Source organism: Prunus dulcis, chromosome 1, assembly GCF_902201215.1.
Source record: "Prunus dulcis chromosome 1, ALMONDv2, whole genome shotgun sequence".
Taxonomy (NCBI): Eukaryota; Viridiplantae; Streptophyta; class Magnoliopsida; order Rosales; family Rosaceae; genus Prunus; species Prunus dulcis.
Window position 1 is genome coordinate 29,383,657 of NC_047650.1, and position 24,703 is coordinate 29,408,359.

General features: G+C 35.2%; 1 protein-coding gene across 4 annotated transcripts; it reads right to left on the reverse strand.

Moving 5' to 3' along the window:
* Nucleotides 1–426: 426 nt before the first annotated feature.
* Nucleotides 427–21,207, reverse strand: LOC117626825 (cleavage stimulation factor subunit 77). Of its 4 annotated transcripts, none has more exons than XM_034358656.1 (25): nucleotides 20,904–21,207; nucleotides 20,666–20,806; nucleotides 20,295–20,348; nucleotides 19,874–19,938; nucleotides 19,714–19,776; nucleotides 17,328–17,437; nucleotides 15,724–15,824; nucleotides 14,948–15,009; nucleotides 13,258–13,398; nucleotides 12,997–13,125; nucleotides 12,534–12,580; nucleotides 11,632–11,695; nucleotides 10,754–10,874; nucleotides 10,522–10,580; nucleotides 10,356–10,424; nucleotides 8,719–8,859; nucleotides 7,931–7,995; nucleotides 7,066–7,162; nucleotides 5,548–5,607; nucleotides 4,266–4,418; nucleotides 3,706–3,772; nucleotides 3,501–3,602; nucleotides 2,384–2,523; nucleotides 1,626–1,835; nucleotides 427–892 (listed from the first exon to the last, which is right to left on the reverse strand). In XM_034358656.1, exons 3-25 carry the CDS (start codon nucleotides 20,326–20,328, stop codon nucleotides 629–631), a joined length of 2,364 nt encoding a protein of 787 aa, XP_034214547.1. In that variant the 5' UTR covers nucleotides 20,329–20,348; nucleotides 20,666–20,806; nucleotides 20,904–21,207; the 3' UTR covers nucleotides 427–628. The 4 variants fall into 4 exon arrangements, with proteins under 4 accessions (XP_034214547.1, XP_034214549.1, XP_034214550.1 ...); XM_034358657.1 differs by having other exon boundaries at nucleotides 651–892; nucleotides 2,350–2,523; nucleotides 20,904–21,206; XM_034358658.1 differs by lacking the exon at nucleotides 20,295–20,348 and having other exon boundaries at nucleotides 20,904–21,206.
* Between the last annotated feature and the right edge of the window lie 3,496 nt (nucleotides 21,208–24,703).

Here is a 24,703-nt window from a genome sequence, read left to right on the forward strand (position 1 = left end):
GCCTGAGTTTGAGATGAAATCATTAGATGACTTGAAGTATTTTCTCGGAATTAAAGTTGCCAGATCTAAGCATGGTATTTTCTTGTCTCAAAGGAAGTATATTTTCTTGGGCAGGTCTGGGTGGGTCGGTTGACTGCTTCTCTACTCTTCTCAACCCAAGTGGCAGCGACAACTTCTTCTCTACCCGTCGGAGGTATCTTTGAATTTTTCTCATTTTCATAGATGGGAGGTGGAGGCAAGAGATGAGAGATGAGTGAGGATAAGGTTCGTCCAAAAAGATGTGAAAATAAGGTTAGTGAAACATTGTGTTTCACTTATGGGCTGATATTTTAACAAGTTTCCCTCGTGGGCTTGAGCCCATATACTAAAACATAATCTAATTGTGTTTTTATTTCAACCCTCCACTCTTTATACCAAAGCATCATATGACTCACATATACACATTTTTTATATGTTAATTTCGATATTAATTTATAATTTATAATACAAAATAATTATCATTAAAAATAAAATAAAAAAAGGGCCTAACCCCAATTACTCCTTTAGGTGCAAGGCCTACCTGCCGCCCGCCTACCGCCTAGCGATTTTTCCAGTCCACTGTTGGTTTTTAATTTTAGCCACTCAACACTCATCTTCCAACAAAAGGAAAAAAAAAAAAAAAGAAATTAATATAAGAATAAAATGTACGTAATCTTGTACAGAATCCATAAAGGGGAAGAAAAAAAAGATGTAAATTAGCCAGTGCTGCCAGATAGATCTCCAGAAATTGCACTTCCATATGAAGCTGATCCAGTTTGAGATGCAGTACCGCGAGCCTTCTGGATCTGCCGTATCCTGAAGGCATCTCTTGGGAGTGGGTGGCTCTGGACCGAAGCTTCCTCCTCCTCTTGCCCTACCATTCATAAGAAATTTTGTTACTGAGAACTTGTCAATACTCTCCATATAACATTTAGGAATGCACGCATGCGCAGACACATTAAGACAGCTTGATTTGTGCTTAGCATAACTCATTAAAAGCGGTACTCATAAAATAATGATTTCAATTAGAGGTCTCTGTGGCTCATGCAAAGACTATGACCTTCCTAACAAATTCACAAAACCAATGCCCAAGTGCATACACAGCCACAGCTACTACGATTTAGTAATGTCAAATCCATGAAACCAGGGCACTGCCACGTCCATCAGAAACTGACTAGCATGGCAATTTGATAAAATGACGATCTGCAATATAGCCATCAATGGCCAACATTAACAACAAAAATTAGTTTTTAAAAAGCACGAATATGAGGCCAATGGGGTCTAGCCTAGTGGAAAATGATCTTGACTCGCAGGTTCTAAGCCCCATGGAACCTTGGCAGTGCATGTGAGAAAACCCCCCTCCCCCTTCCTATTAAAAAAAAATTAGTGAACATGAGTGTCCCCAGTTACACTGCGTCTAGTCCATTTTGAATATAAATTTAATCATGTCAATCTCAGAAGAACTTCAGTTAGTATTTTTCTTCCTTGACATCTCCCTTAATGGATGGAAAATTCAATCTCAAGAGGCACGTGACTTGGACTCATACAATATCTTTCTGAACTAGGATACCAGCATATATATCACCACAAAGAAAGGAACCACGTACTATCAAAATGTTTCCTTTTCCCCCTGGCTGGCTTGAAAGATGACGCACTTGGGATCGGATGAGACTTGCTTGAAACAGAAAGGTCACTAGTGGAAGGAGCAGGTATAGATGGCAATTGCATTGGGGCAGCCCCTGACTTCCCAGGCTGTGGTGCTGGTACATCACTTTGCAAACAAATTGACAACACAACATCAACATCTGGTGTTGGACCTGAAAATTTCAAAAAAACAAAATTTCCATTCAACAGCAGCACAAAGGATCAGGGGTCATGAAATAAGGGTAAACCTTCATTACCAATGACAAACACCATCAGATTTAATATGATAAGATAATACCAAATAAACTTACCATGCAATTGAAAGATGGAAAAAAAAAATTACAAAGTCAATGCGGATCATAATTTTTTTAAAATTTTATGGGATCCCAATATTCTCAAATTTTATAAAAATATATACCCACTGGATCACGCATCTTCTGAACATTTTTCACAGGTCAAATCATACATTTGTCAATTGTCTTCCCATATTTTTATGAAGGTAGCAACACTCTACACATGAATATTTATAAACCCATCACAAGAATGACATTTCAGTCCAAATTTTTACTGGTCTATTCTGACATAGAATTCAAGTCAGAATGGCTTTAAATATACAGACTACAAAGTTTGTACACTGGAAGAGGGAAAACACATTCCATTTAACTGAAAGAAAACTTCAAAATTTACCCTCAACAACTGGCAAATTTGATAAGAAGGCTACCAAAGCAGGCGGGGTTGCTTCTAATATTTCATCAAACGCACTCATTGTTTGACCACCTACTGCTGCAATCACGGGATTTGACAAGGATTTAGAAGCAGTGGGAACTCCAGCTGCTGTTGTGGTCTGAAAATTCCCAGCACCTACAGTAAAAGAAAATTAAGAAAAGAATAGACTAACAGATAAAGTTCAGTCACTGAACTTAAGCTACATAAATCCAAAAAAGCATGGTACAATCACATCTATGATATATTACAATATAGAATTAGACATTCTTGAAACTTCATTATTTTGAAGAGGTTAAAGAAAATGAATCATTTAAACTATTAAATCTATTCACAGTATATTTGAAATAAACAGACTTATTTGATCATACCCCATCTCATCAGGTTGAATTAAACTAAAAGAAATATCCCTAAAATTCTTTGACATTGATGCCCATAAAGACAGCAAAAATCTATCCCCTCCAATAACATATCCGCTTTGTTCCTCTTATCCAAAATTTGTTTTTTGTCTCTCTATCCAAACTGTTCAAAGAACCACCATAACTGCGAAGCACCATGAGGCATTATTTTATTTTATGTTTTGTGGAGTTAATAAGTTAAAACACCTTAAATGTGATACTAGATCTTCTTCCTCAAAATGTTTGACAACATGTGTTTATTACTAAACCAATTCCAGCATATCACCAGACAGTCATATCCGAGGAATTTAAAGATGTAGTCCACATCAGGAAACAATTAACATAAACCTCTTTAAGAAATATTTCTAATTCACAGAATCAACAGATAGCATAAGAAACAAAAAATTATAAGGTCCTAAATACATGCCATTTAACTGCTGAAGACTCACCCACTTTTGATCTATCTCTATTATACACGTTCAAGTTACTGAAATTTAAAGCTCAAGACCAATTTTTTTTCTTTCACCAAACCAGTTTTCTATTTCTTTGGAGTGTACTTTACTGTTATTTTATGCATTGCATGAAATTAATCAGGCTCACTAAATATCAATTAAAAATTATAGACTCCTGACGGCAATATCAAAGCATACTGCTTAAACATATAAAGCAGGTAAAACGCTGTTATATAGTAACTAAGCAGACAAATGAATTGCCTACCAGGTTTTTGCCGTGGATCATAGATAACCATTTGGTTAGTATCTGGATAAACTACTTTTGAAGACACTGCTAAATTGCTTGTCAGGCCCGTAGAATCCTCATCTATACAGAAAGGGCAGAGATTACTAAGTAATGGCCAAACAGTACCAACTACAAATACAGAAAGGGCAGAGATTACAAAGTAATAACCAAACAATAGTGGTACCTACAAACCCAAGTCCATTCGGCATAGTTGACTTCTCCACTTTCTTGTTGATATTTTTAGTAAGCCACTGAAAAGCAGAAACAGGGTGAGGTACTAATCAATGGAGAAACAAATAAATTATAAGTGACATGATGCAGCAGGCATAAGGCCCACAACTAGGTTATAGAAGAATTACGCCTCTCACTTAAAAAGAGCTTTTGGTGCTATCGAGTGCATCCTTCCTTGGTAGGTTATGGAGTCAGTCCTTGGTAGGTTTAGAGGGTTAATATGAAGCATCACAACTTCAATAACTCCAAATAAACCCCAAGTAGGTCCACTTACGGATTTTGTCATGTCAACAGGTATACAAAATCGAACCCTCTACCAGAGAATGCTTAAAACTTTATGACAGCATGAAGCATGAACTCGATGTAATAATGCTTGCTCTTAGATCTCAACTTTTTGGATTATGGTAGGTACGAAGCTGTGTGTGTGCGCGCTAGGAAAAAGGAAAATACTGATGAAGAAAGGTGTTAATAGTTTCAATGGACATATTAAAATAATATTTTCATTAGAGGTACCTCTTGTCGGGCTAAATGATCCAATTCCTTTGAAGAGCAGGGCCAAAGATCCATGAAACTGTATCGTGATGCAACATCTTGCAATGAACTTTCCAATGATGAAGGTCCCTCTTCACCTGTTCCAGAAAGTGCTTCTTTTTTTCTTCGCTCAACCTATATGAATCACAGATTCAACAGCTTATTGCTTTGTTTGGAAGACAGGGATCAAAATTAGCAACAATAATCTAACAAAACCTTTTTATAACAAATTCAATTTATACAGACAAGTAATTGAAAAAAAAAATTTAGGATTTAGGGCTTAGTATCCCATGTAATGTTTAATCCTGGAGCTATATAGCTTAATTGACAAAAATGCATAAAACGTCTATAACTGTACACTATTTTCCTTTCTAAAAATCAAAGAGAATGTCAGTCAGGTACAACTGTATCGATGAATATGACACAAATTCTGTTCTTAGTGTCCAGGAAATTATTATTTTTTATAAATAATGGAACTGTCAAATAAATCATAGAACAAATCAGAAGCCAAGGTGATGCAGGACGCGTAGGACCTAAATTTATTGGTTTCCTAATGTATTTGTTAGTTTCCTAGATTCTCTAGTTTTCCAAATTCTAGTAGGATTTCTACTTTTCCAGATTTCCAGATTTCTAGTTTTAAGTTTCCCATTTTATTTGGGTTAGGACTTCGGTTTAAGCAAGGGATTTCTATCCTATTATGTCTAGGTTTTAGTTTGCTATAAATACCCCCATGTAGTTCTTTAAATGGAGATTTGGATATGGAGTAAACCTTCTATTTAAACTATGTGATTTCTGTCCTTCCTTCTCAGTTCTCTGATTTCGGTCCTTTCTTTCGTCCCTTTGATCTATATTTTCGTCTCCTCGACCTCCGATATTCTTCTTTTTCTACTGTTCTGCCCTTTCTTTCGTCTTTTCGATCTATATTTTCGTCTCCTCGATCTCTTATATTCTTCTATGTTCTATTGTTTGGGTGCTTAATCTAATACCTATGGGCTGTACTACATCACAAGGGTTGGAGGAACTTGTTCTACCAAATACATAAACCATTTTCCCAATTCTTGCTAAGTAGAGAGACTCACAGTTTTCACCAGTATAGAGGAGCCCATTCACATAAGAAAACTTTGACTAAGGGCAAACAACCCAAAGCAAAAATATTGCTTTACATAGAGAGCAAAATAGTCAGTCACCAAGGGAAAAAAAAAAGACCTTAAGATTGAAATGGAAAAATACATTGCAAACCAAAAGGAAAGATCATATTTACTACCTTCAACATGCTAGCTAAATCTCCATAAGTTTGCTCAAAACTGGTGAATCGCTTCCATACCTAAGAGGGAAGATCCATCAGAATCTTGTATTCAATATTAAAACCGAGAAAAACTCACTGATATGTTGAATACGTTAATAATGAAGCAGAGAATGCAGCATAACCTATCTTAAATAAAACCAGGCAGGAAAACAATATATATTGATTTCGACATAAACATCAGACTCAAATTTACAGAAATATCAATATCGGTGACCATAACAGAAATTATGGAAATAAGCTTAAAACGTGAAGAAGAAAAAATTGACACTTTCATCCTTGGAATACATTTCTCAATGAATTTCACTAATATAAGAAGGAAAACCTTGGGACTGTTAGCTTAATTTGGAGATTCAATGTTTTTAAAGGTGAGGCGTTTTATGTCTTCTAAAAATCTAGGCGTAAGCATTGAGGTGTAAGCTTTCTGAGACGTAAATTATTATAGTTTAATATTTAGTATTGACAGATTGTTTAGTTTTATCTGTTAGGTTTGGGCTACATCAGTCACTTTACTTTTGGTAGCCACAAAGCTGTTTTATTTGGACTCTGCTGCCTCAGCTAGTCAGCTTCAGTAAACACACAAAAACAAGGAGCAAAGTGTCAAGGCATAGAACCATAAACAAACCCCAGGAGTCTTAGTCCAAGGGATCAATGAACTGTTTCATTTGAAAGGCCAAAAAACCAGATATCAAACGGTGCCGTATATGCCAAAAAACTTTCTTAGGGAAAAATATATATATTTGTGGTGGTCCTCTTCCTAGAGGCTTATGCCTCTGAAACTCTAAATACATTCGTGCTGCCTTATTTCAAGCCGATATCATGGTTTCAAGAATATTAAGCCGATATTTCGGAATATCCATATCATGGGGTGCATATAGTCTTCACCCCCTTTCCATATCCATCTCCTATTTTTCCGATATACAGACGATATTTTCATCACTGAAAACAACCTAGTTTTGAACTGTACATAAGGCTTAAGCCTCAAAGCCAGTGAAGAAGTCCAAATAAGTAAAATTTAATTTTGTATGAATTTTCCAAAGAAAGAAAAGCTCTGAAGCTCCAATCCATTCGGTCCTTTTTTGTCTTCTTGGTAAAGAAAAAGTACATAGAAAACATAAAGAAAGTAAACAAAACATGAAATCCACAAGATACAGTAAAATAATAATAAGGATCCTGCTTGGACTAACAGAACAAGCATCTCAACAACTTATCTTCAACATCTCTACAATTTCTCCCTAGCCAAATACAACAAATACTACGGATCAGCACCCAAAGTTGTAAAACTAAATCGAAGTAAGCTACCTAGTGTAGAAGAAGTTTGGAATGATTACTAATGTAGATGACTAGAATACCTAATTGTAACAAATCCTGACTTCAGAAATAACCTACCACAAGTAGAAATAGAAACTTAATACAAGCGAGAGGACGAACGCAAACACACGTGTATATTTATTATGTACATGACAATAGGTGTCTTACCTCAACCGATTCCTCTGATGGTAGTGAGCTTAATGCCCTCTCAAATAATGCTCGAATATTTCTATCATCATTTAAACGAGTTAAAAAATCTGCATACCTGCAACAATAAGGACATGATAATCGATAAGAACGCAATAACAGATATTTCAACACACAATAAGAATACATCAATAAGAGCATAAATATCATATCCTTCAATTTCTGTTTTCTTTTACCTAAATATGACTAATAATATGAAATACAAATTGCCACTGTTAGTCACATAACAAATCTGCCTCAAATTCACTACTTGGACAGCCCATATCTATGTGCCACACAACACAATGAAACTCAAAGACAATAATACTGTAATACACACATCTGGGGCCCATATTTATGTGGTGTGTGTGCAGCATTAGTTGGGATAAAATATCACAAAGTTGTGTCTCAGCACAAAGAGTAGGGCCACATCCCACAAGCATGAATAGGATCCAGATGTGGGGGCCCTACAGGAATCAAAAAGTAAAAATGAAACCTTTGGGTTAATAATTTTTTAAACTTCATAGGCAAGTGGTCTAGGAGACTATAAGGTCTCTCCAAAGTATGATGTTTCTTACTAAAAAAGAATGTCCAATCTGAGCTACACATTACTGAAATGCAGCCACAGGTGGAATCCATCATGCCAAAAGGATTAATGCCACAACAGTGAATTGCACTTGAAACAAATAGAGAACTCTTCAATTCCCCAAAAGGAACCCTATGCCTATAGGATCAACTTACTAAGTGTATTGGACACTGCATATAACATTTCACTTCCATAAATCCTACAGTAAACATCACCATAGCAATTTGGAATGCATAATCTATGGAAAGGACATGAACTCACTCAAGAATGTACACAGGCTCATGCATAAACCGTTTCAACCCAGCTTCAAAAACATTGTGTGCCATCTGCATGGATGTAAGATAATAGTAAATGTTTGTTTCGTATCAGAAAAAAAATAATAATTAAAAAAAAGTCCCTTAACAGTATATTAGATTATTGTCCAATGTCCCAACTACTGGATCTTTAGTTCGGTGTGGATGGTCCTCCAGGGTGCAGTGTCTGAGCTCTAGGGTACACACTGGACCCAGTACCTAGGACTCGGGACCCTAGACAGGGACCCTGGACGTGGGACCTAAATCATGTATTCTGAGAGTAAGGTCCAAGGTCTGAGGGTCTGGGCTTGGAGTCCAAGGCCTAGGATTTGGAGTCTGACGTCTAAGGTGTTGGCTTCCCAGGTCTAAGTCTCGGGTGTTGGAGTCTTTTGGCTAAAGAGACTTAAAGTTAGGGGAAGAGCATTCCTAACCTATAATTTGGGAATGTGCATTCCATTGTTTGGGCATGAATGGGAGAGTGTTCCCAAACAAAATATGTGAACCAAACAATGGAACCGGCCTTCTATAGGAATGCCCACTTTATTCCAATGCATTCAAATGCAGATTCCATTCTATTCCTTGAAGCCAAACACAACAAGGAGAAGTAAAGTTGTGAGGAAGTGTTTTTTTTTTTTTTGGTAAATAAAACTGAGAAAATTTTATACACTATATAATCCAAACACAGATAAATGCTATCTACAGTTTCAGCACTGATTACAGCTAATCATGAAAACATTGATTTTAACTTTAAAAAACCTTTGGATCCTTGTCAAGACAGAAAGCCATCATTGCATAAGCAACATAAACATGGTACGTGCAGTTTGGAGATTTGCGAGCATCTAAAAAGTACTTGCGAGCTGCTTCAACTCCTTCAGTTCTTCTTAAGAAACGAATGAACTGCGGTGAAAAATACTAACATGAGATTCTTTCCAAAGAATGGACAAAGTTAGTTGTAAGCTGCAGAATAAATGTCATCAAATCTCTATTTTCAATCAAACAAATGTTCGGCATAAATAATTTTATGGTGGAGACGCCTGCAGGATTACTTATATAGGTGAATTAACAAATTAAAGAGCTTGTGAGAAAAGTTTAAGCAGCAAGGAAGGCCAATACAGAAAAAACAAAAACAACAAAAAGCTTCAACTGTATCTTCTAAACTTAAGGCTTGCTTATAAAGTCCCAACGGGCTGGCCAGTTTAAAGCCCATTTATTAAATTATATTTATTTTAGAGAAAAATAATACATAATATTATTACATTTATATCTTAAATTCAAGTCTATTTCTTTTCTCTAATAATATATATTAAAATTTAACGTTTTCTTCATATATAAAATAATGATTTTGTTTTTCAAGTTTCAATTTTTAAAATCCAAACAATAATCTAGTCATTTTCTAATTAAATGCACTTTAAATAAAGTTATTGGCCTCTTTTTTCAACAAATAATAAATCTTTTTTGTATAAACATAATTGTAAAAAAGATTTAAATGAAGTTGTAAAAAAATTATAATAAAAAATGCAATACACAAGTCAAATTTGGCGTGGGCCCATATGGGCCAGGGCCGTGGGCTCGGGCCGGTATTGATGATTTTCATAAATGGACGGACATGGCACGGCCCTTTTGACACCTCGTGAAACTAGAAACTCCTATTTTACAAGAAGAGTCATCCAATATAAGCGACAACGAAGACTTAACCAACTCTAACATGAACTCACTAAAACGCCTCAAACACAGCAAAACGTGCAAAAGCACATCTATTACAAACTTCAAACGAGTCTGAGATGAATCACAATAGAGGGAACATCCCTAAATTGCTTAGGAAAAGATGTCCACAAGGAAGCAAAAGAATCCAATTGAATCCCAAATAGAAATCAACTCTTCTTCCATATCTCCAAAAATTGTTCCATCCATTTCCCATCATCACCACCCAAACAGAAGGTAAGAACTGCACAATGCCAAAGGGTAACATCTCCCTTCTGAAGCCCCCTCCCCAAAAGTATCTCAGTCAACAAAGAATAACAATTTCATGAAACAGCGCACTCCAAGCCGAAAGCACTGAACAACCTGGTGCAAATCTATGACACAAATAGCAATTTAAGAAGATAAACGCAAATGATTGACCCATTGTTTCACACAACACATGCCACTGAGGAGATCAAGAAGCATAGGGCCTCCCCTTTTAAAGCATATCATAAATAATAATATTGATTTTATCATGGGGCACCTGTATTACAAAATTAACTTATTAGGACCAAAGGTAGGCTGAATGGGGTTATCTAGCATAGATTGAAGAATGGTTCCAACAAGAAGAAAAAAAACGCGGGCCCCGAGTCAAGAAAATTACATACATTGGAGGATCATGTCCACTTAAAGATCCAAAAGAAAATACTTACCTGTATATGAGCAAGTGCTGTTGTGTTAACACCATCTCCCAAAAGGCTTTCATATATTTTCTTTGTAGGCTGCAAGAAAGCAGTAAATCCAGCTCCACCTCAACTCAACCAAGCCTTCAGAGCCAGAAATTTCAACATGTAGAAAAGAAATTTGTAATCCTAATACCTGAATTGCTCCACGGGATTCTTCCAGCTCTCCATAAGCATACCGAAGCATCTCCGAGTCTGATGGGGAGAGAGAGATAGAGAGATTCTTAAGCTACTTTATGCCATTTAATAGACAACGGATGAAAACCATCCAAAAAAATTTCAAAGGACCACTACACTCATGCTTATATAACAATCAAGCCAAAGCAGCAAGACAAAAGAAGTGGCCTAAAAGAAGTACTTCAAATTACCAGGAAGAGCCTTCAAAGATCTCTGAAAAACTTTAATTGCAGCATCTATTGAACCACTTTTTGCATGCCACATGGCATAGTCATACCACAAATCAGGATAATGGTATAGATGCATTAGACACTGGAAACCAACAAAATGCAGTTAGGAAGTCAGAAATAAAATTTGAACAAGGAACAGTGAACAATTGCATAAATAAAATGAAATAACTGTACGCAATTTTATGAAAATATACTTCCAGTTATTTGTGTGCATAATTTAGTGAACACATATAATTAACTGCACTCTGAATACATGTTTTTGTTCATGATAGTTGAGTGAATTTACAAAAATCAAAATGCAGAGCATCAGATCTAGAATAGGACTAAAATACAGTACACGAGATTACATTTTAATTCTACTGCATTAGGTACAATAGCTCCACTCCACATTATTATACAACTAGCATGTGTAGGTGATGATTAACTTAGATGAGACCAGTTAGACAGGATAGCATCCCCGTCATACAATAGAGGATTACAAAGACACGAGGTGACCAAAAGAGGATAAAAACATTTGACAATTAGAAAAGAAGATGGATAAACAGGTAAATTTACATATCCAAAATTGAGATGCGTTCAAGCCAAAAGAAAAGGTTGAGAAGTGTTCAAATTATCGACTTGTACACAAATCCCAATCATCACAGTACTACAGTGATAAGCAACACGAAGTATCTAGGAATATCCAAACATGTACCAATAAATTCTTTAAAATTGAGGAATTCATACAATTCCAATATGCTATTTTTAGGTTAATATCCAACAAACTTAGAGACAATCTAGAAAATCTTCACTAATTTTATGAATTCAAGTGAGAAAAAACTATATCATATTTTCTCTACCTGCTCATAAGTGAATATAATTCGCTTGTTGGATGATCCATTCTCTATCCTTTGTGGATTTCCTCTGAAAAGCAGTTACAAGAAAATAGATTAAAATACACAACATTCTCAAATGAACTACAGAAAAAACAAACGTGACAACAAAACTGAAAAAACAATAATAACTATGAGCATGCAAACTTTGGGGTAAGTTATTAATTTTTATTTTTAACTATTTGTAATGTCAATCTTGCTTCAGAATCATATATAAAATACATGAGGTTTAGGGTTTAGGGTTCCATTTCATTTCAGAGACTTCTGTAAGCTTGATATACATTATTTGCTTATTCCCTGCCAGCTTAAGATTTTAGGCCTAGTGGTTTTCAAACATGGTATCAGAGCCTTCTACGTCTGCCTCTCCCCATGCAGGATGGGTCTGCAAGTGAGTGGCAGTGTAAGCTTGATGTGCACAGGTGGCCCATTCCATGACAGCTTAAACTTTTGGGGATAGTGGTTGTCTAAAACCTTAAACTCAGAGGAGCAACATCCAACAACTGCCAGTAGAAATATTAACCTGTATCGCTCTATATACAAGAACTTTACTCTCGTAGTTATCTAATCTTTGAACTTTCTAATTCATGAAGCAATGAGCACAAGTGGTCAATCATATCATTTTCGCATTTGACATATGAGGGCATTCTCAGGAAGTACCAAACCTCTTAAAAGGGTAAAATTTGCACAAAAGCATACTTATTTTTTTCACATAGGTCCCTACAAGCATCTCATTCTTTAAGTGAAAAGGAATCTGCAAATAAAGTTAGTAACAGATTGCAGATTAATAATAATTCATGATCTATCATGTCTGTGACGATAATGAATACATAACCACTAAAAGTGAAAAACAGTATGGAACTACTGTTTACTTTTCAAAAGCTAACAACTTCTTCCATGCCATCCACTGCGATTCTTCCTGTAAGAGCACAACACATAATTACCATTTGCCATTGCAAAATATACATGAGAATTCCAATCTGCAAACAAAGATGTGGTTCTCATACGGCAAACAATGGCAAAGACCAAGAAAAATACGTCATGCTTATTGCCATGTATGAAGGCAAGTCAGTAAATGTCTAAGACTGCACATGTTACATTACACCTAGAAAATCAAGACAAATCCTCATGCAACTTTTTCCACCATGGGTCGACAGTAATATAAAAAATCAGACACTAAAAGAACATTTAAGTTGCAAGTTAATTGTGTTTCCGAAACAAGGCCAGCAACCTTGATTGCATGTTTGGATAAGAGATACCAGCTGAGACATAAAAAACATCTGCATCTGTGAGACAACAAATCACAAATTACAGCACAATAAGAAGCAAAATTGCCTTGTAAGAGCCAGTTGGTGGTACAGCAAGCATATTCCAGTCAATTCCATCAACGTACTTCTTCCGCTCCCTGTAGACGGCCCTGGCACTGTTAAATTTGGGTTGATATTCAGATAACAGTCCTTTTGCCTGCTTAATGCAACATCATCAGATTTCCAATCCTTTAAATGTCTTTCTTAACAAAGATATAGAACCCAAGCACAAAGACAGACAGTCATACATAGTTCATATCACATTTGCATTCCAAAATCGAAAAGTTACCAGTTGACGGCTGACAGAATTTTCAAAATTTTCATATTCCTTCCAAAGTTGTTCAATGTGATGGGTAGGAGTAACAATGGCTTTCTGGTATACTTTCCGCACAGCAATCATGCGTTGTGACTCTTCCTGTGTGCTTAAAGCCTGCAAGATCACATTTAAAAAATTAGTGCCCTTGACATCAAAAATTAATGAACATCAGCTACAACAAAAAATAAGTGCAGCATTCTTGCCACCCCCATCTTGTTCTCCACACCCAGCTTTAATATTTTTTTTCTTTTTAAAATTTGTCCCTATATAAATAACTGTAAGGATAATATATTAAAACAAAACAAAAATTCTGAAAAATTCTAGAACTTTGCTGCCATGAGCCATGGGAACCACCATGCACAGGTAGAGAGGTCAGCTGCTGACCCTTGTTGAGAGAGTGAGCTTCGTTGGTATCAAAAAAATGTGTCAAAAAAGAATGTCTAGGGTAGGAGTTTAGAGCATTCTTGTAATATGAATCTATGGATTGATTAATCCTTTTATATTTTAATGGGGGTGGGAAAAGTAGGTCATTGGGGTGAGAAGAACAGGGGACAACAATAGCAGTGCTATTCTAAAACTAAGGCTGGAAATTCTGGTTAATTAGTTTCAGGATGGGATCCAGCACATTGAACAACTAACTATTTGGAGCTTTTAAAGACTCAGATGTGATATCAGATTTAACCTGCAGTTGTCCTGAGGCTGCAGGTTTGTAGCCTGCTGTTTAAAAGGGAGTTATGCGGAGGGCGACATACTAACCAGATCAACGCCTACAGGTAACATGACACATGAAACTTTTTATTAACTAGGTTCAACAATGTTTATAACCCAACTGACGTCTTAAATAAAAAGGTCATTTCAAGTACATGTTAACACATCAACATAACGTGACTATTAGATGTGTAATTTGAGTCATTTGTTAGTTAGGTGAGTTCAACAAAAACACATGCTGGTTAATCGGGCTGATAAGGTTTTGACACACACAATCATGCTCAACATAACCCGCTAAGATTGTCTGCATTAGAGACTCAAAAATGGGTATCCGTGAAGAGAAAAAAGCATGGGGAGGGCTTTTTTTTTTTTTTTCAAAAAGAAGAGTCACAGTCAAGTCAAAAGGTAGATCTTGTTTCTGTTTTACAGTAGTAAATATAGTATGGGTTATTAAACAAATCCTAGAAGCCATAAGTAGAGTAAGTTAATATTATAAAGATAATTAGTTTTCATAAGTAAAACACTTGATGTTTTCCCGAATAAAGGCCTTCCCCAGATTGCAACTCTAAAAATCTTGATCCAACAATTTTTGGTGTAAAGTCCGTGGTCCACTGCAGCGAATAATAGACTATGTCCTTCTTCTATTTACATCAAGTGGTACAAGAGCCACTCCATCAAACCTGTGATTGTTCCAGATACGAGTACTGATTGTTCCCTATTAGTTCCCATCAATACTTCAGTATTCTCTCAAACTCTGAGTAACTTCCTGATTTAATGCTTTTCACAGATTTCCACTTAGGAATTCTTGGTCCAACAGTGTTTGATAAGAATCAATCCTTGGTCTATTGTCAGAAGTATATCTTTTTTTCGGTATATATATATATATATATATATATCCCCTTTCACGCCAAAAGAGCCACAATAAAAGTGAACATAGAGAAAGAAAATAACAAACCGGCAAAGACTTTAAAAAAGTGATGTACTCCATCCACACAGGCCCGGATGCTATATCTGCTCCTGGTAGCACATGCAAAGGAATAAAAAAAGCTTTAAACCGCACTGAATTAGGAGCACGTTTCAATTCACTAGATGAACCAAAATGCTATATAATGTAAGTATAAGCAGTAAATGCATAGTTAATTCTTTCATCCCTTGGTTAAAAACAAATATTTCATAAACATAAATTTACATGTCAAAATAAATAAATAAAATCTTACGTATTAAAGTGAAAAAAGATAAAGAAAATTTTAAAATCCCACTTTGCATAGACAAGATCCCACTTTGCTGAAACCACACTATAGCACTTCATTTTTTAATACATTTTTATTCCCGATTCCGACATTGTTTATTTCTTCAGGGTGTAGAGTATCTTCAGAGCTTACAGAGCCTAAACCATTACCCCCAAGCCCTAAATGGATTTTTGCCTGCCATTCGAATGGCAAAGGACCCCTAGACATAGATCCCACTTTCAGTTTAACTCTATCCTTTAAACATTACTAACTTCAAGTCATTTTATTTAAAATCATATTGCAGATCCAAAAAAACTGAAAACTTCTTCTAACAGCAATCAAGGGCTATCAAGCTGACACACTTCAGTACTTATTTTTCTTTACCTACAAATGAGAAAACCTAGCAAAACTAGGAAGTGTTTAAATTTTCAACTAAAAGAAAATTAAGACAGCGGAGTAAACATTAACAAGCATCCTAAAAGGCTTAAGTCAAAAGACATACCAACATAACTAAGCATAAAATCAAAAGCTTTTCTAGTCTCTTCCTGACCCTCTACCCCCTTCTTGTCATTCACCTTTCTGATGAAACGAATGTAGCATCGCCTACAAAGCCAATACAATCAAGACAATGAAGCATTACAAATCATTAATAGGAGAGAGACATTTGCAAATACAGAAGAAAAAAGGGGGGGTAGTTGTGAGGAAAGTGGAGTAATTGTATGATCAAATGAAATTTTAGTGGAAAACAAGAAAACATGGTATCTTCTGTTTCTTTTGAATATATAATTTTCTAAAAACAATGCTATATAAGATTAAGATCTATGTTTTTTTCTATAGAGGGGTTTATTTTGTTCTTTTAATTGAAGCTTGTCATCTATTATACTATTACAACATGACTGATACACTATATTTTATACAACACATTCTAAATTTATATGAAACTCGTCTGTACTCAAAAAAATAAAGTTCTATTTATCTTCTCTGCAGACTGCTCATACACTAATGTTCAAAGCAGAAGAATACCCCAAATTTCTCAGCTCTTCATTGCCCCTTTTCAAAAAAAGAAAATTCATTTGCCCCTTTTCTTCCCAACTTAAAGCAAAATACCGCAGAATTTACCCCCAACTTCCAGCCCTCAAAAGAACGCGAATACGCTGAAATTATCTGTTGCCAAAGCATTAAGTTCAATCAACACAAAGCTCCCACCTGGTCAAGATTAATTACACTACAGAGAAATCTAAAGGGCTATGGTAAGTCCCAAGGAGGGCCGAGACACCTTTCCCATAAAAATAAAATAAACAAATCCACCTCCCAAGCAGCCACAAAATTATGGTTTGCTTCCACTTTGCTCCAATCTTTCACCATTTTCCTTCGCATCCCAAGAATTTGGAGCCACCACAACGGTGCTCCTGGGTAGGGGAAGGTGAAGGCTGTTGGGGTGGCGGAGGGGTGTGATGGAGGAGTGGTGGTTTGGTTATCATCTTTGTAGTTTTGTATTTATCTTTTTTATCAATTAAAACTCTGTGTAAGTAATTTGCTGACATTATCTGTTACAAAGCATTAAGTCTAATCAACACAAAGCTCCCACCTGGTCAAGATGAATCACACTAAAGAAAAATCTAAAGGGCAACGATAAGGCCAAGACGCCTTTCCCATATAATAAAATAAATAAATCCACCTCCTAAAGCCGACTACATAGCCCTATATATGATACATTTCCTAAACCATCCTGCATCATGATGATATAAGAAGCTGCATAATCAACAAATTTATTCAGGACTTATAAGTTGATAAACACACTGCATATTAAGCATATACAAATTTATTTGATTAAGTGGTTTTCACTAGGTGGTAAAGGCATGCAGAAGATGATCGGATGGGTTCAAGACACAAATCATTGTAATTACTTGTCACATTGACTCGATCGACAACAAAAGAAGTTCACCTCAATTCCTACTCATTCAAAATATAAAAGCATACGACATCATAACATGGAATCACCAAAAAAATACAAGAAAAAATTTCTTATCAACCAAATTAGGTAAACTTCAACTTAAAGCAAGCAAGATGTTGCAGACAGTATTTTGGCTGTAGAATATAATATACCAAAGAGGAATTTGCAAACAATTCAACAAACACCGGCTAAATATCTGTTTTGTGGCCTCATCATTATTTACAACCATCTGCGCCTCTACATATTGCTTCCAATATTTTGCCTGGAGAGAAGGGAAACAGCAATAATCAGCTAAATACAAAACACTATTTTCCAAACATAGGAAAGATAATGAGATAACTAAACAGATTTTAGACTTCTCCACAAAAAAAAAAAAAATTAGCATTTATGTCCTCTGTGTCCAGTACTCCTCTAAATGCTTAACATGAGTTTAAATAAAACAGTTTAAGGGGATGTAGTTTTTGTAGACTTCTATATTAAGTCTTGCAGAGTTCGACATACTTCCTTCACAGATTTATAAGGATTATGAGACTTTTTTTTTTCTCATTTTTTGGGAGATTTCGTGACAAGTAGATTATAAAACCTATCCTCAACGGCTTGTAGTCAGACCGAGCCCTTCCCAACTTGAATAGCAAGGGTCTAAGCCTGAATTCCATCTAGGACTCATACAACCACTCATATTTTTGTTTTCTTTATATTTTTAAGTCATCTCCGTCATATAATATTTTATTTATGTTAATTGATATTTAATAAGCATATGATCTGTCACAAAACCCCGATTAAGGTACTTATGCCATGTTTGGTGAGTTGGATTATGTAGATGGATAGGATTCATAATCCTAATCAAATGTTTGGTGGCCTAAAAAGAACATGGATTGGATTATGCCTAATCCTCCTAGAGCCAAATGCAGTAGGATTACAAATCCTACTCAAATGTTGGGATTAAGTTGGATTGGATTATGTTTAATCCTACTAAGCCATGTAATAGCACATTTCAATTAATCCAACCCCTTTATCATGTGTAACACCAAACACATCATTGGATTAGTGTTATCATTTCCAATCCAATCCTACTTCATAATCCAATCCAATCCAATCCCAGTCACCAAACATGGCCTTAGAGAGAAGTTCTCCAAACAAGGGTTTACTTCAAAGAGAAGTACTTTAAGCAACTAGGAGTTCAGATACAAGACATTCTTCTTCAAGAACCCAGGGCCAGTGCCCCCAAAAAATCATAGCTCCATTCTTTCCACACTTCACAACTATCCTATGAAAATATAATATTTTTTAAAAACCTTAACGGTACAAATGATGGCCCTTCCCACAAGTCACAGCCACTCTACCTAATAAGGCCACAGAAACTTTTGTACTCAATCTTCAACAACAAAAGTAAATCATGCTAATTCCAAGATGTAGGAAGATAGTGGATATGGAACTTAAAAATTTCAACAAAAATAATATAAGATGCTAATTCCAGGAGTACAAAAGTTCATAATTGAAACTCCAAAAATCACAGAGCTCATAATATCCACATACCCTAACTTTGCAATTAATTCATTCCTTGAAATGAAAAATGGAAAGCTGGCCAGGAATAAGAAAACATTAAATATAGACAAAAAAATGTCTGTAACATACTCAACAAACCAATATTCTCTGCACCCTTAGGTGTAATCCAGTTTGTAACAGAAACAGTCAAAATAATAACATAACCATGTCATAAGAAAGGGCAAAGAGTGCCCACCCTACTATGGGATGACTAATGATCAGAAAATACCAATGAAATATTTTCAACTCTACGGAAAACACCAATGATCAGAAAACAAGCTCTTCTATTCTCTTCGCAAATGGGCCAGAAAATTGCAAATTGACAAATTTTCCATAAGATAAAAATTCAACCTAATTGAAACCTGCTTCAATTCCAGGTTAGTCCCAATAATTAACACCAAAATTCTGGTAAATTGCTAAGCACCTTGTGTATCAAAACAACTCTCTGTTAAGCAGAAAAAACAAGATAACCAGCCCTTATACTTGATACTCCAGTGTCTAAGTCGTCAGTCTAAAAATTGGGCATGCAATCTATTCTTCAATACAAAAACAAAAACAGAAAAGCAAAATTTAAATAGAACTCCACTGAAAAATAGAGTGATCTAATACAACAAAGCCAAAATATAAAAAGTATATTACATACAGCTACATATATAGGAGTGTTCAGACAGATAACATTAGGTATTTTAATAAGATGCATACCATATTTTAAAGTCTTTGGATGAAAGTCTAAACAGTTAACATTATAATGGCTTAGAGCATGTAAGTAAATGATATATTTTGAACTAACCGTTTGTATATTCATCCAATACCTTAAAGTATGGTAGATTTACTGTTAAAGTAATTAACATTAGGTGCCTAAACATTCCTTGTGGGTTGTCCAAGATCCAAGTTTAAATAGAATTGCAATGAACTAAAGAATGATCTAAAGAACGTAAAGCCACAAGATAAAGAATACATTATTTGTATATATAGCAGTTAGAAGGAACTCACCGCAGTGGGAAACACCGTCAAAAGTTGCTCATATATTGGTGCTGCCTCTGAAATAGGCAAATGCTAAATGGAAAGATATATGAATAAAAATCAGGTGTACCTCCAAATAAATTATCCCAAAAAAGAAAAGCTGAAATAGGGTAGAGTTGCAGTGCCATACTAGTGCCTCATTGGCTAGACTTTCGGTGGCTTCAACATTGTATTTATCATCCACGAGTTTGCGATCTGAAAAGTTGTATAACATAAAAAAATTAAAACGAAAAGACAAAACAAAAGGAGAATCTATGAATATATATATATGTGTATATATATATATGTATATAAGGATTCGGGAACACACAAAAGGCCACAAATTTATACACACATTTTCTACCCTTAGATTAAAGCAGTTTAATGGCTAATATTGCATTGGACAAGAAATCAATACCCTCTCAACCATGTGATTAATATGCCTTGGAAATAACTAGAGCCTTCAAGATTCTATGACAACAACTAGAGCATTCAAAGCCTTAATCTTCTTATCTCACTACATTTGATAAAACTGAACTGCCTGCATAGCAAAAACCAATATCAAAACTCACCTTGATCTCCAACTCGTCTGAACTCGGCTTCCATATGCCACTGTAATTGTAGACCTGCACTACAAACCCAATATTTTACAGGATCGCAGTGTTCAAAGTTCAAACATCTATTTCATGTGATTTACTTATTAAAGGAATTTAAATTTTCAACGAAACAAGTTGTAATATCCCTTCTGTACGAATATCCAACAATTATCCATCTACTTTCTTATTAAATATTGCCAACATACTATAGATTGACAAACTCCGAACCTAATTAATTAAGGATAATAAAAAATACGATACCAGAAAGGCAATCCCTAGAAGAAACAAACCAATTATCACCTAATAAGATTGACAAAGAAGGAGAACGAAAACTAAATTACACTTACCTCTTTAATTGACCAAATGCTGATATCAATAACAACTCAAGCGTTAGTTGTCAAAGAAGAATAATGAAATATGGAGGACGAATAACCGAAGGAGAAGGGTAAGGAGCAAGGCAATTGGCTTCACAATTTATCGGTGAATAACTGGAGAAAAGAAGGAAGAAGAAGAAAATCGATCAACCGAAGAAGCATTGCATAAGTAGTAGGAAAGGAAATGGAAAAACAAAAACTATTTCAGTACCCTTCAGTATAATTAAAGAGGGTGCACGAAGAAGACGAGGGAGGGGAAGGCACTGTGCTGGTAAAAGTTACTTTTTTTTTAAGGGAGAATTTGAGTTACACCACTAGGTTTGGTGTGGGTCGGGGATCTGAGTTTGAGAGGGGGCAGGGGTTCTGGGTCGGGGAAGGGATGGGGATTTGGCCCGGGAAGGGAGAAAAGAGACAGAAGGGGATGTGATGGCTGTTGGGGTGGGGGAGTGGTGAGTGATGACTGTTGGGATGGAGGTGGGGGAGGTGATGACGGTCGGGAACGGGCAGGGGAGGTGAGAGAGTGGTTTTCATCTTGCTTAATATGATTTATTTAATTTTTTTAATATATATTATTTCTATTCAATAATATAAGAAAATTACGTATATAATACCTGAATTGTCTTATGGATAGGATACAGCGGGTCGGCTATACTATTTATAAAAAAAGGACCCAAGTAACGCTGCCGGGTTATAATTTTTTTTTATAATAAAAAAACATAGTATAGCCGATCGGCTAGACTATTTTTATTATTAAAAAAATAGAGTATGGCCGGTGGCTATACTATTTATAAAAAAATAAATAATACACCTATTGGCGCCGAGCACCCATTTCGCCACGTGTCAAACATCGTATAGCCGGACGGCTATACTCTTTTTTTTTAAACGTAGTATAGCAGGACGGCTATACTATTTTTATTATTAAAAAAATCGAAGTATAGCCACGCAGTTATACTATTTATAAAAAAGAAACCCACATTCTATACTCTCTCTTTTTTTAAACATAGTATAGCCGTTTTTATTATTAAAAAAATTGGAGTATAGCCACGCGGTTATACTATTTATAAAAAAGAAACCCACATGTCAAAAAAATATATCCTGCAGGCCATACTATTTTTTATAATAAAAACGTAGTAAAGCCGCACGGCTATACTATTTTTATTATTAAAAATCAAAGTATAGCCGCTCGGCTATACTAGAAAAAAAAAGTGCCACCTGCGCCTGGCGCCCATTTGGTCACGTGTCACAAATAGTATAGCCGATCGGCTATACATTTTTTATAGCCTATCAGTTATATTGTCTTTTAGTATAGCCGCGAGGCTATACTATATAATAAAAAAATGGCCACACGCCTGGTGTGGCGCCTAGCAGCAGCTTCGCAATGTGTCAACAATAGTACAGTCGTGCAGCTATACGATTTTATCAGAGTTGTTCTGGGAAAATACTTTCTTTCTTTCAACCAAAATGTGAGCTTGCTACTAGTTGAAGGAGTTCGAACTAGAAAATCTGTTTCGAGAATTTATTGGAAAGTCTAATTAAGTCTTGGCTTTACGCAAATTTTTAGGCCAGCATAATTGGTTTCCTACTTTTGATCATATAATTTCTGTCTTATGTAGAGCTAGGCTGCTTTCCAAGTCCTTGTGTTTGTAGGTGTAATTATTTCTGTGCAATTATGTCTTCAGTTGCACTAGAAATTCATAGTAAGCGATAATTCACATACATATTAGATGAATGTAATAACTTAAATGAATCATATAAATGTACACAACAATTATTAATCATAATTCCTCGTGTATACAAAGATAAGTTTGAGTGAATATTTAAACATGGGATTGTGCTTTGATGTGCTACTGATTTTAAAGATGAGAGAGATAGAGAGAGAGAGAGAGAGAGAGAGAGAGAGAGAGAGAGAGCATATGTTTTGATGACAATTCCATGCGGTATATTCAACAGATAGTAGTGTGATTCTGTTAAACTTCTGGAAATGATCCTCATTCTCATCTCCTTGGGTATGTAAGTAAATTGGCTGTGTGTTGGCGGGTCGAGTGATAATTTCGGATTATTATACCCCCAAAAAAAAAGAGTCTAGCTGGTCGGCTATACTATTCATAAACAAAGGACCCGGTACAGCCGGTCGGCTACACTATTTAAAATAAAAACATAGTATAGCCTCATATCTTTAATATTTAAAAAAATCCGAGTATAGCCGGCCGGCTATACTATTTTAAAAAAATTTAAACAAGCGGCTATACCCTTTTTAATAATAAAAAATGTAGTATAGCCTTTCGGCTCTACTATTTTTATTATTAAAAAATCCAAGTATAGCCGCTCGGCTATACTATTTATAAAAAAATTAAAAAAACCTCCTGCCGCATAGCGCCATTTCGCCACGTGTCAAAAACCTTTTTATAATAGCCGCCCGGCCATACTTTTTTATTTTTTAAAACCCCCGGGTATCGCCACGCTGCTATACTATTTATGATAAAAAAGACCACCGCCTGGTGTGGCTCCTAGCGCCCGCTTGTGTAAAAATAGTATAGCCGCTTGGCTATATTAATCAGAGTATAGCCGGCCGGCTATACGATTTATTTTTTATAAAAAATTTATCCTTCTATTTGCATTGGTTTATACTTTATAGTTATTAATTTGCTAGTTTCGACATCTCCAAAGCAGATATTGAAGAGAGATAAATTTACAGTAAATCAATTTGAGAGTTCAATTAGTTCTTTTGATTTTTGTGGGAAGGTTTGCCTTTGGTCAAAAAAAAGTCCCGAGTATATCCGCGCAACTATACTCTTTAAATATATTATATATACTAGCCCCTTGGCACACGCTCACGCATGTGCCAATTGGTTTTCTTTTTTATTTTTTATTTTATTTTTTGAATTAACAAAAGATAATATGGGTAGTTATATTCCATAAAAGTACTGATTTTGTTTTGTTTTAATTTTTTTAATATGAAAAAATATAAATTTGCCATATTATCCTCATTTAATTAATAATTTTAAATATTAATGTTCGAATTAACCAATGGCATTTTATGGTATTTTGAATGTTTCACCATTCTCTACCTTTTGCTTTATATATATATAGATTATATTATACTCTTTCAACATATCCAAAGTAAATAGTGAAGAGTGAGAAATTTCACACTAAATCAATTTGAGAGTTCAATTCTTTCTTCTTTTTGTGTGAGAATGTTTGCCTTTGGTCTACCTCGTTCTCTCGAGTGCTACTAAATTTTGTTACTGCACACATTATCTTTTGTAGAGAATTGCATGCTGAGTTGCAGAGTTCTTGGTAATTGCTTCACATTCAAAAAACACTTTACATTAAGAATACTACCACCTCGCTTACTACTACACCCATAAATCTTTGTTTGAAATTGGTGTTCTAGTTGGCAAAGAGATTGCAAAATCACCATCTTTTGTACTCAATCGTAAAAAAATCTGACTTTGAATTATTTACGATTTTGCCACTATGCTTCCTTTGATCGTAACTTTTTCATTACAACTACGATTTGACCCACTACGTGTCTATGGACTCATCTCGGCACAATCTTCGTGATGGTGCCATTCAATTCCCCAAAATCTTTCCAGAATAAAAGTCAACTTTAAGCCCAATAAAATATTCTTGGTGTAAAATTGTCTTTTACTTTAATAATTTAATAATTTAAGATCGGGTTATTACACTTGTCCTCGCCCCCAGCCTGATGAAATTTATGAGAATCCACTTCCCCGTTGAGTGATGTTATCGTAAACCCGACATAATCCTTGGTTTTTTATAAATAAAAAATTCATGCATATTATAACACTTAAATTTCACCTTAAACGATCATTCAACTCAATTACATTCAATTGAACTATAAAATTTCACTAAACTTGTAATAACCCAAAATAAAATATCTAAAAAGTAACAAAATATCTAAACATTAGGATTAAATTATTCTACTCAAAAGACGATTTTGCCCTCGCATATTTTAATAGGGAAAAAGTTGACTTTTTGATCGAGAAA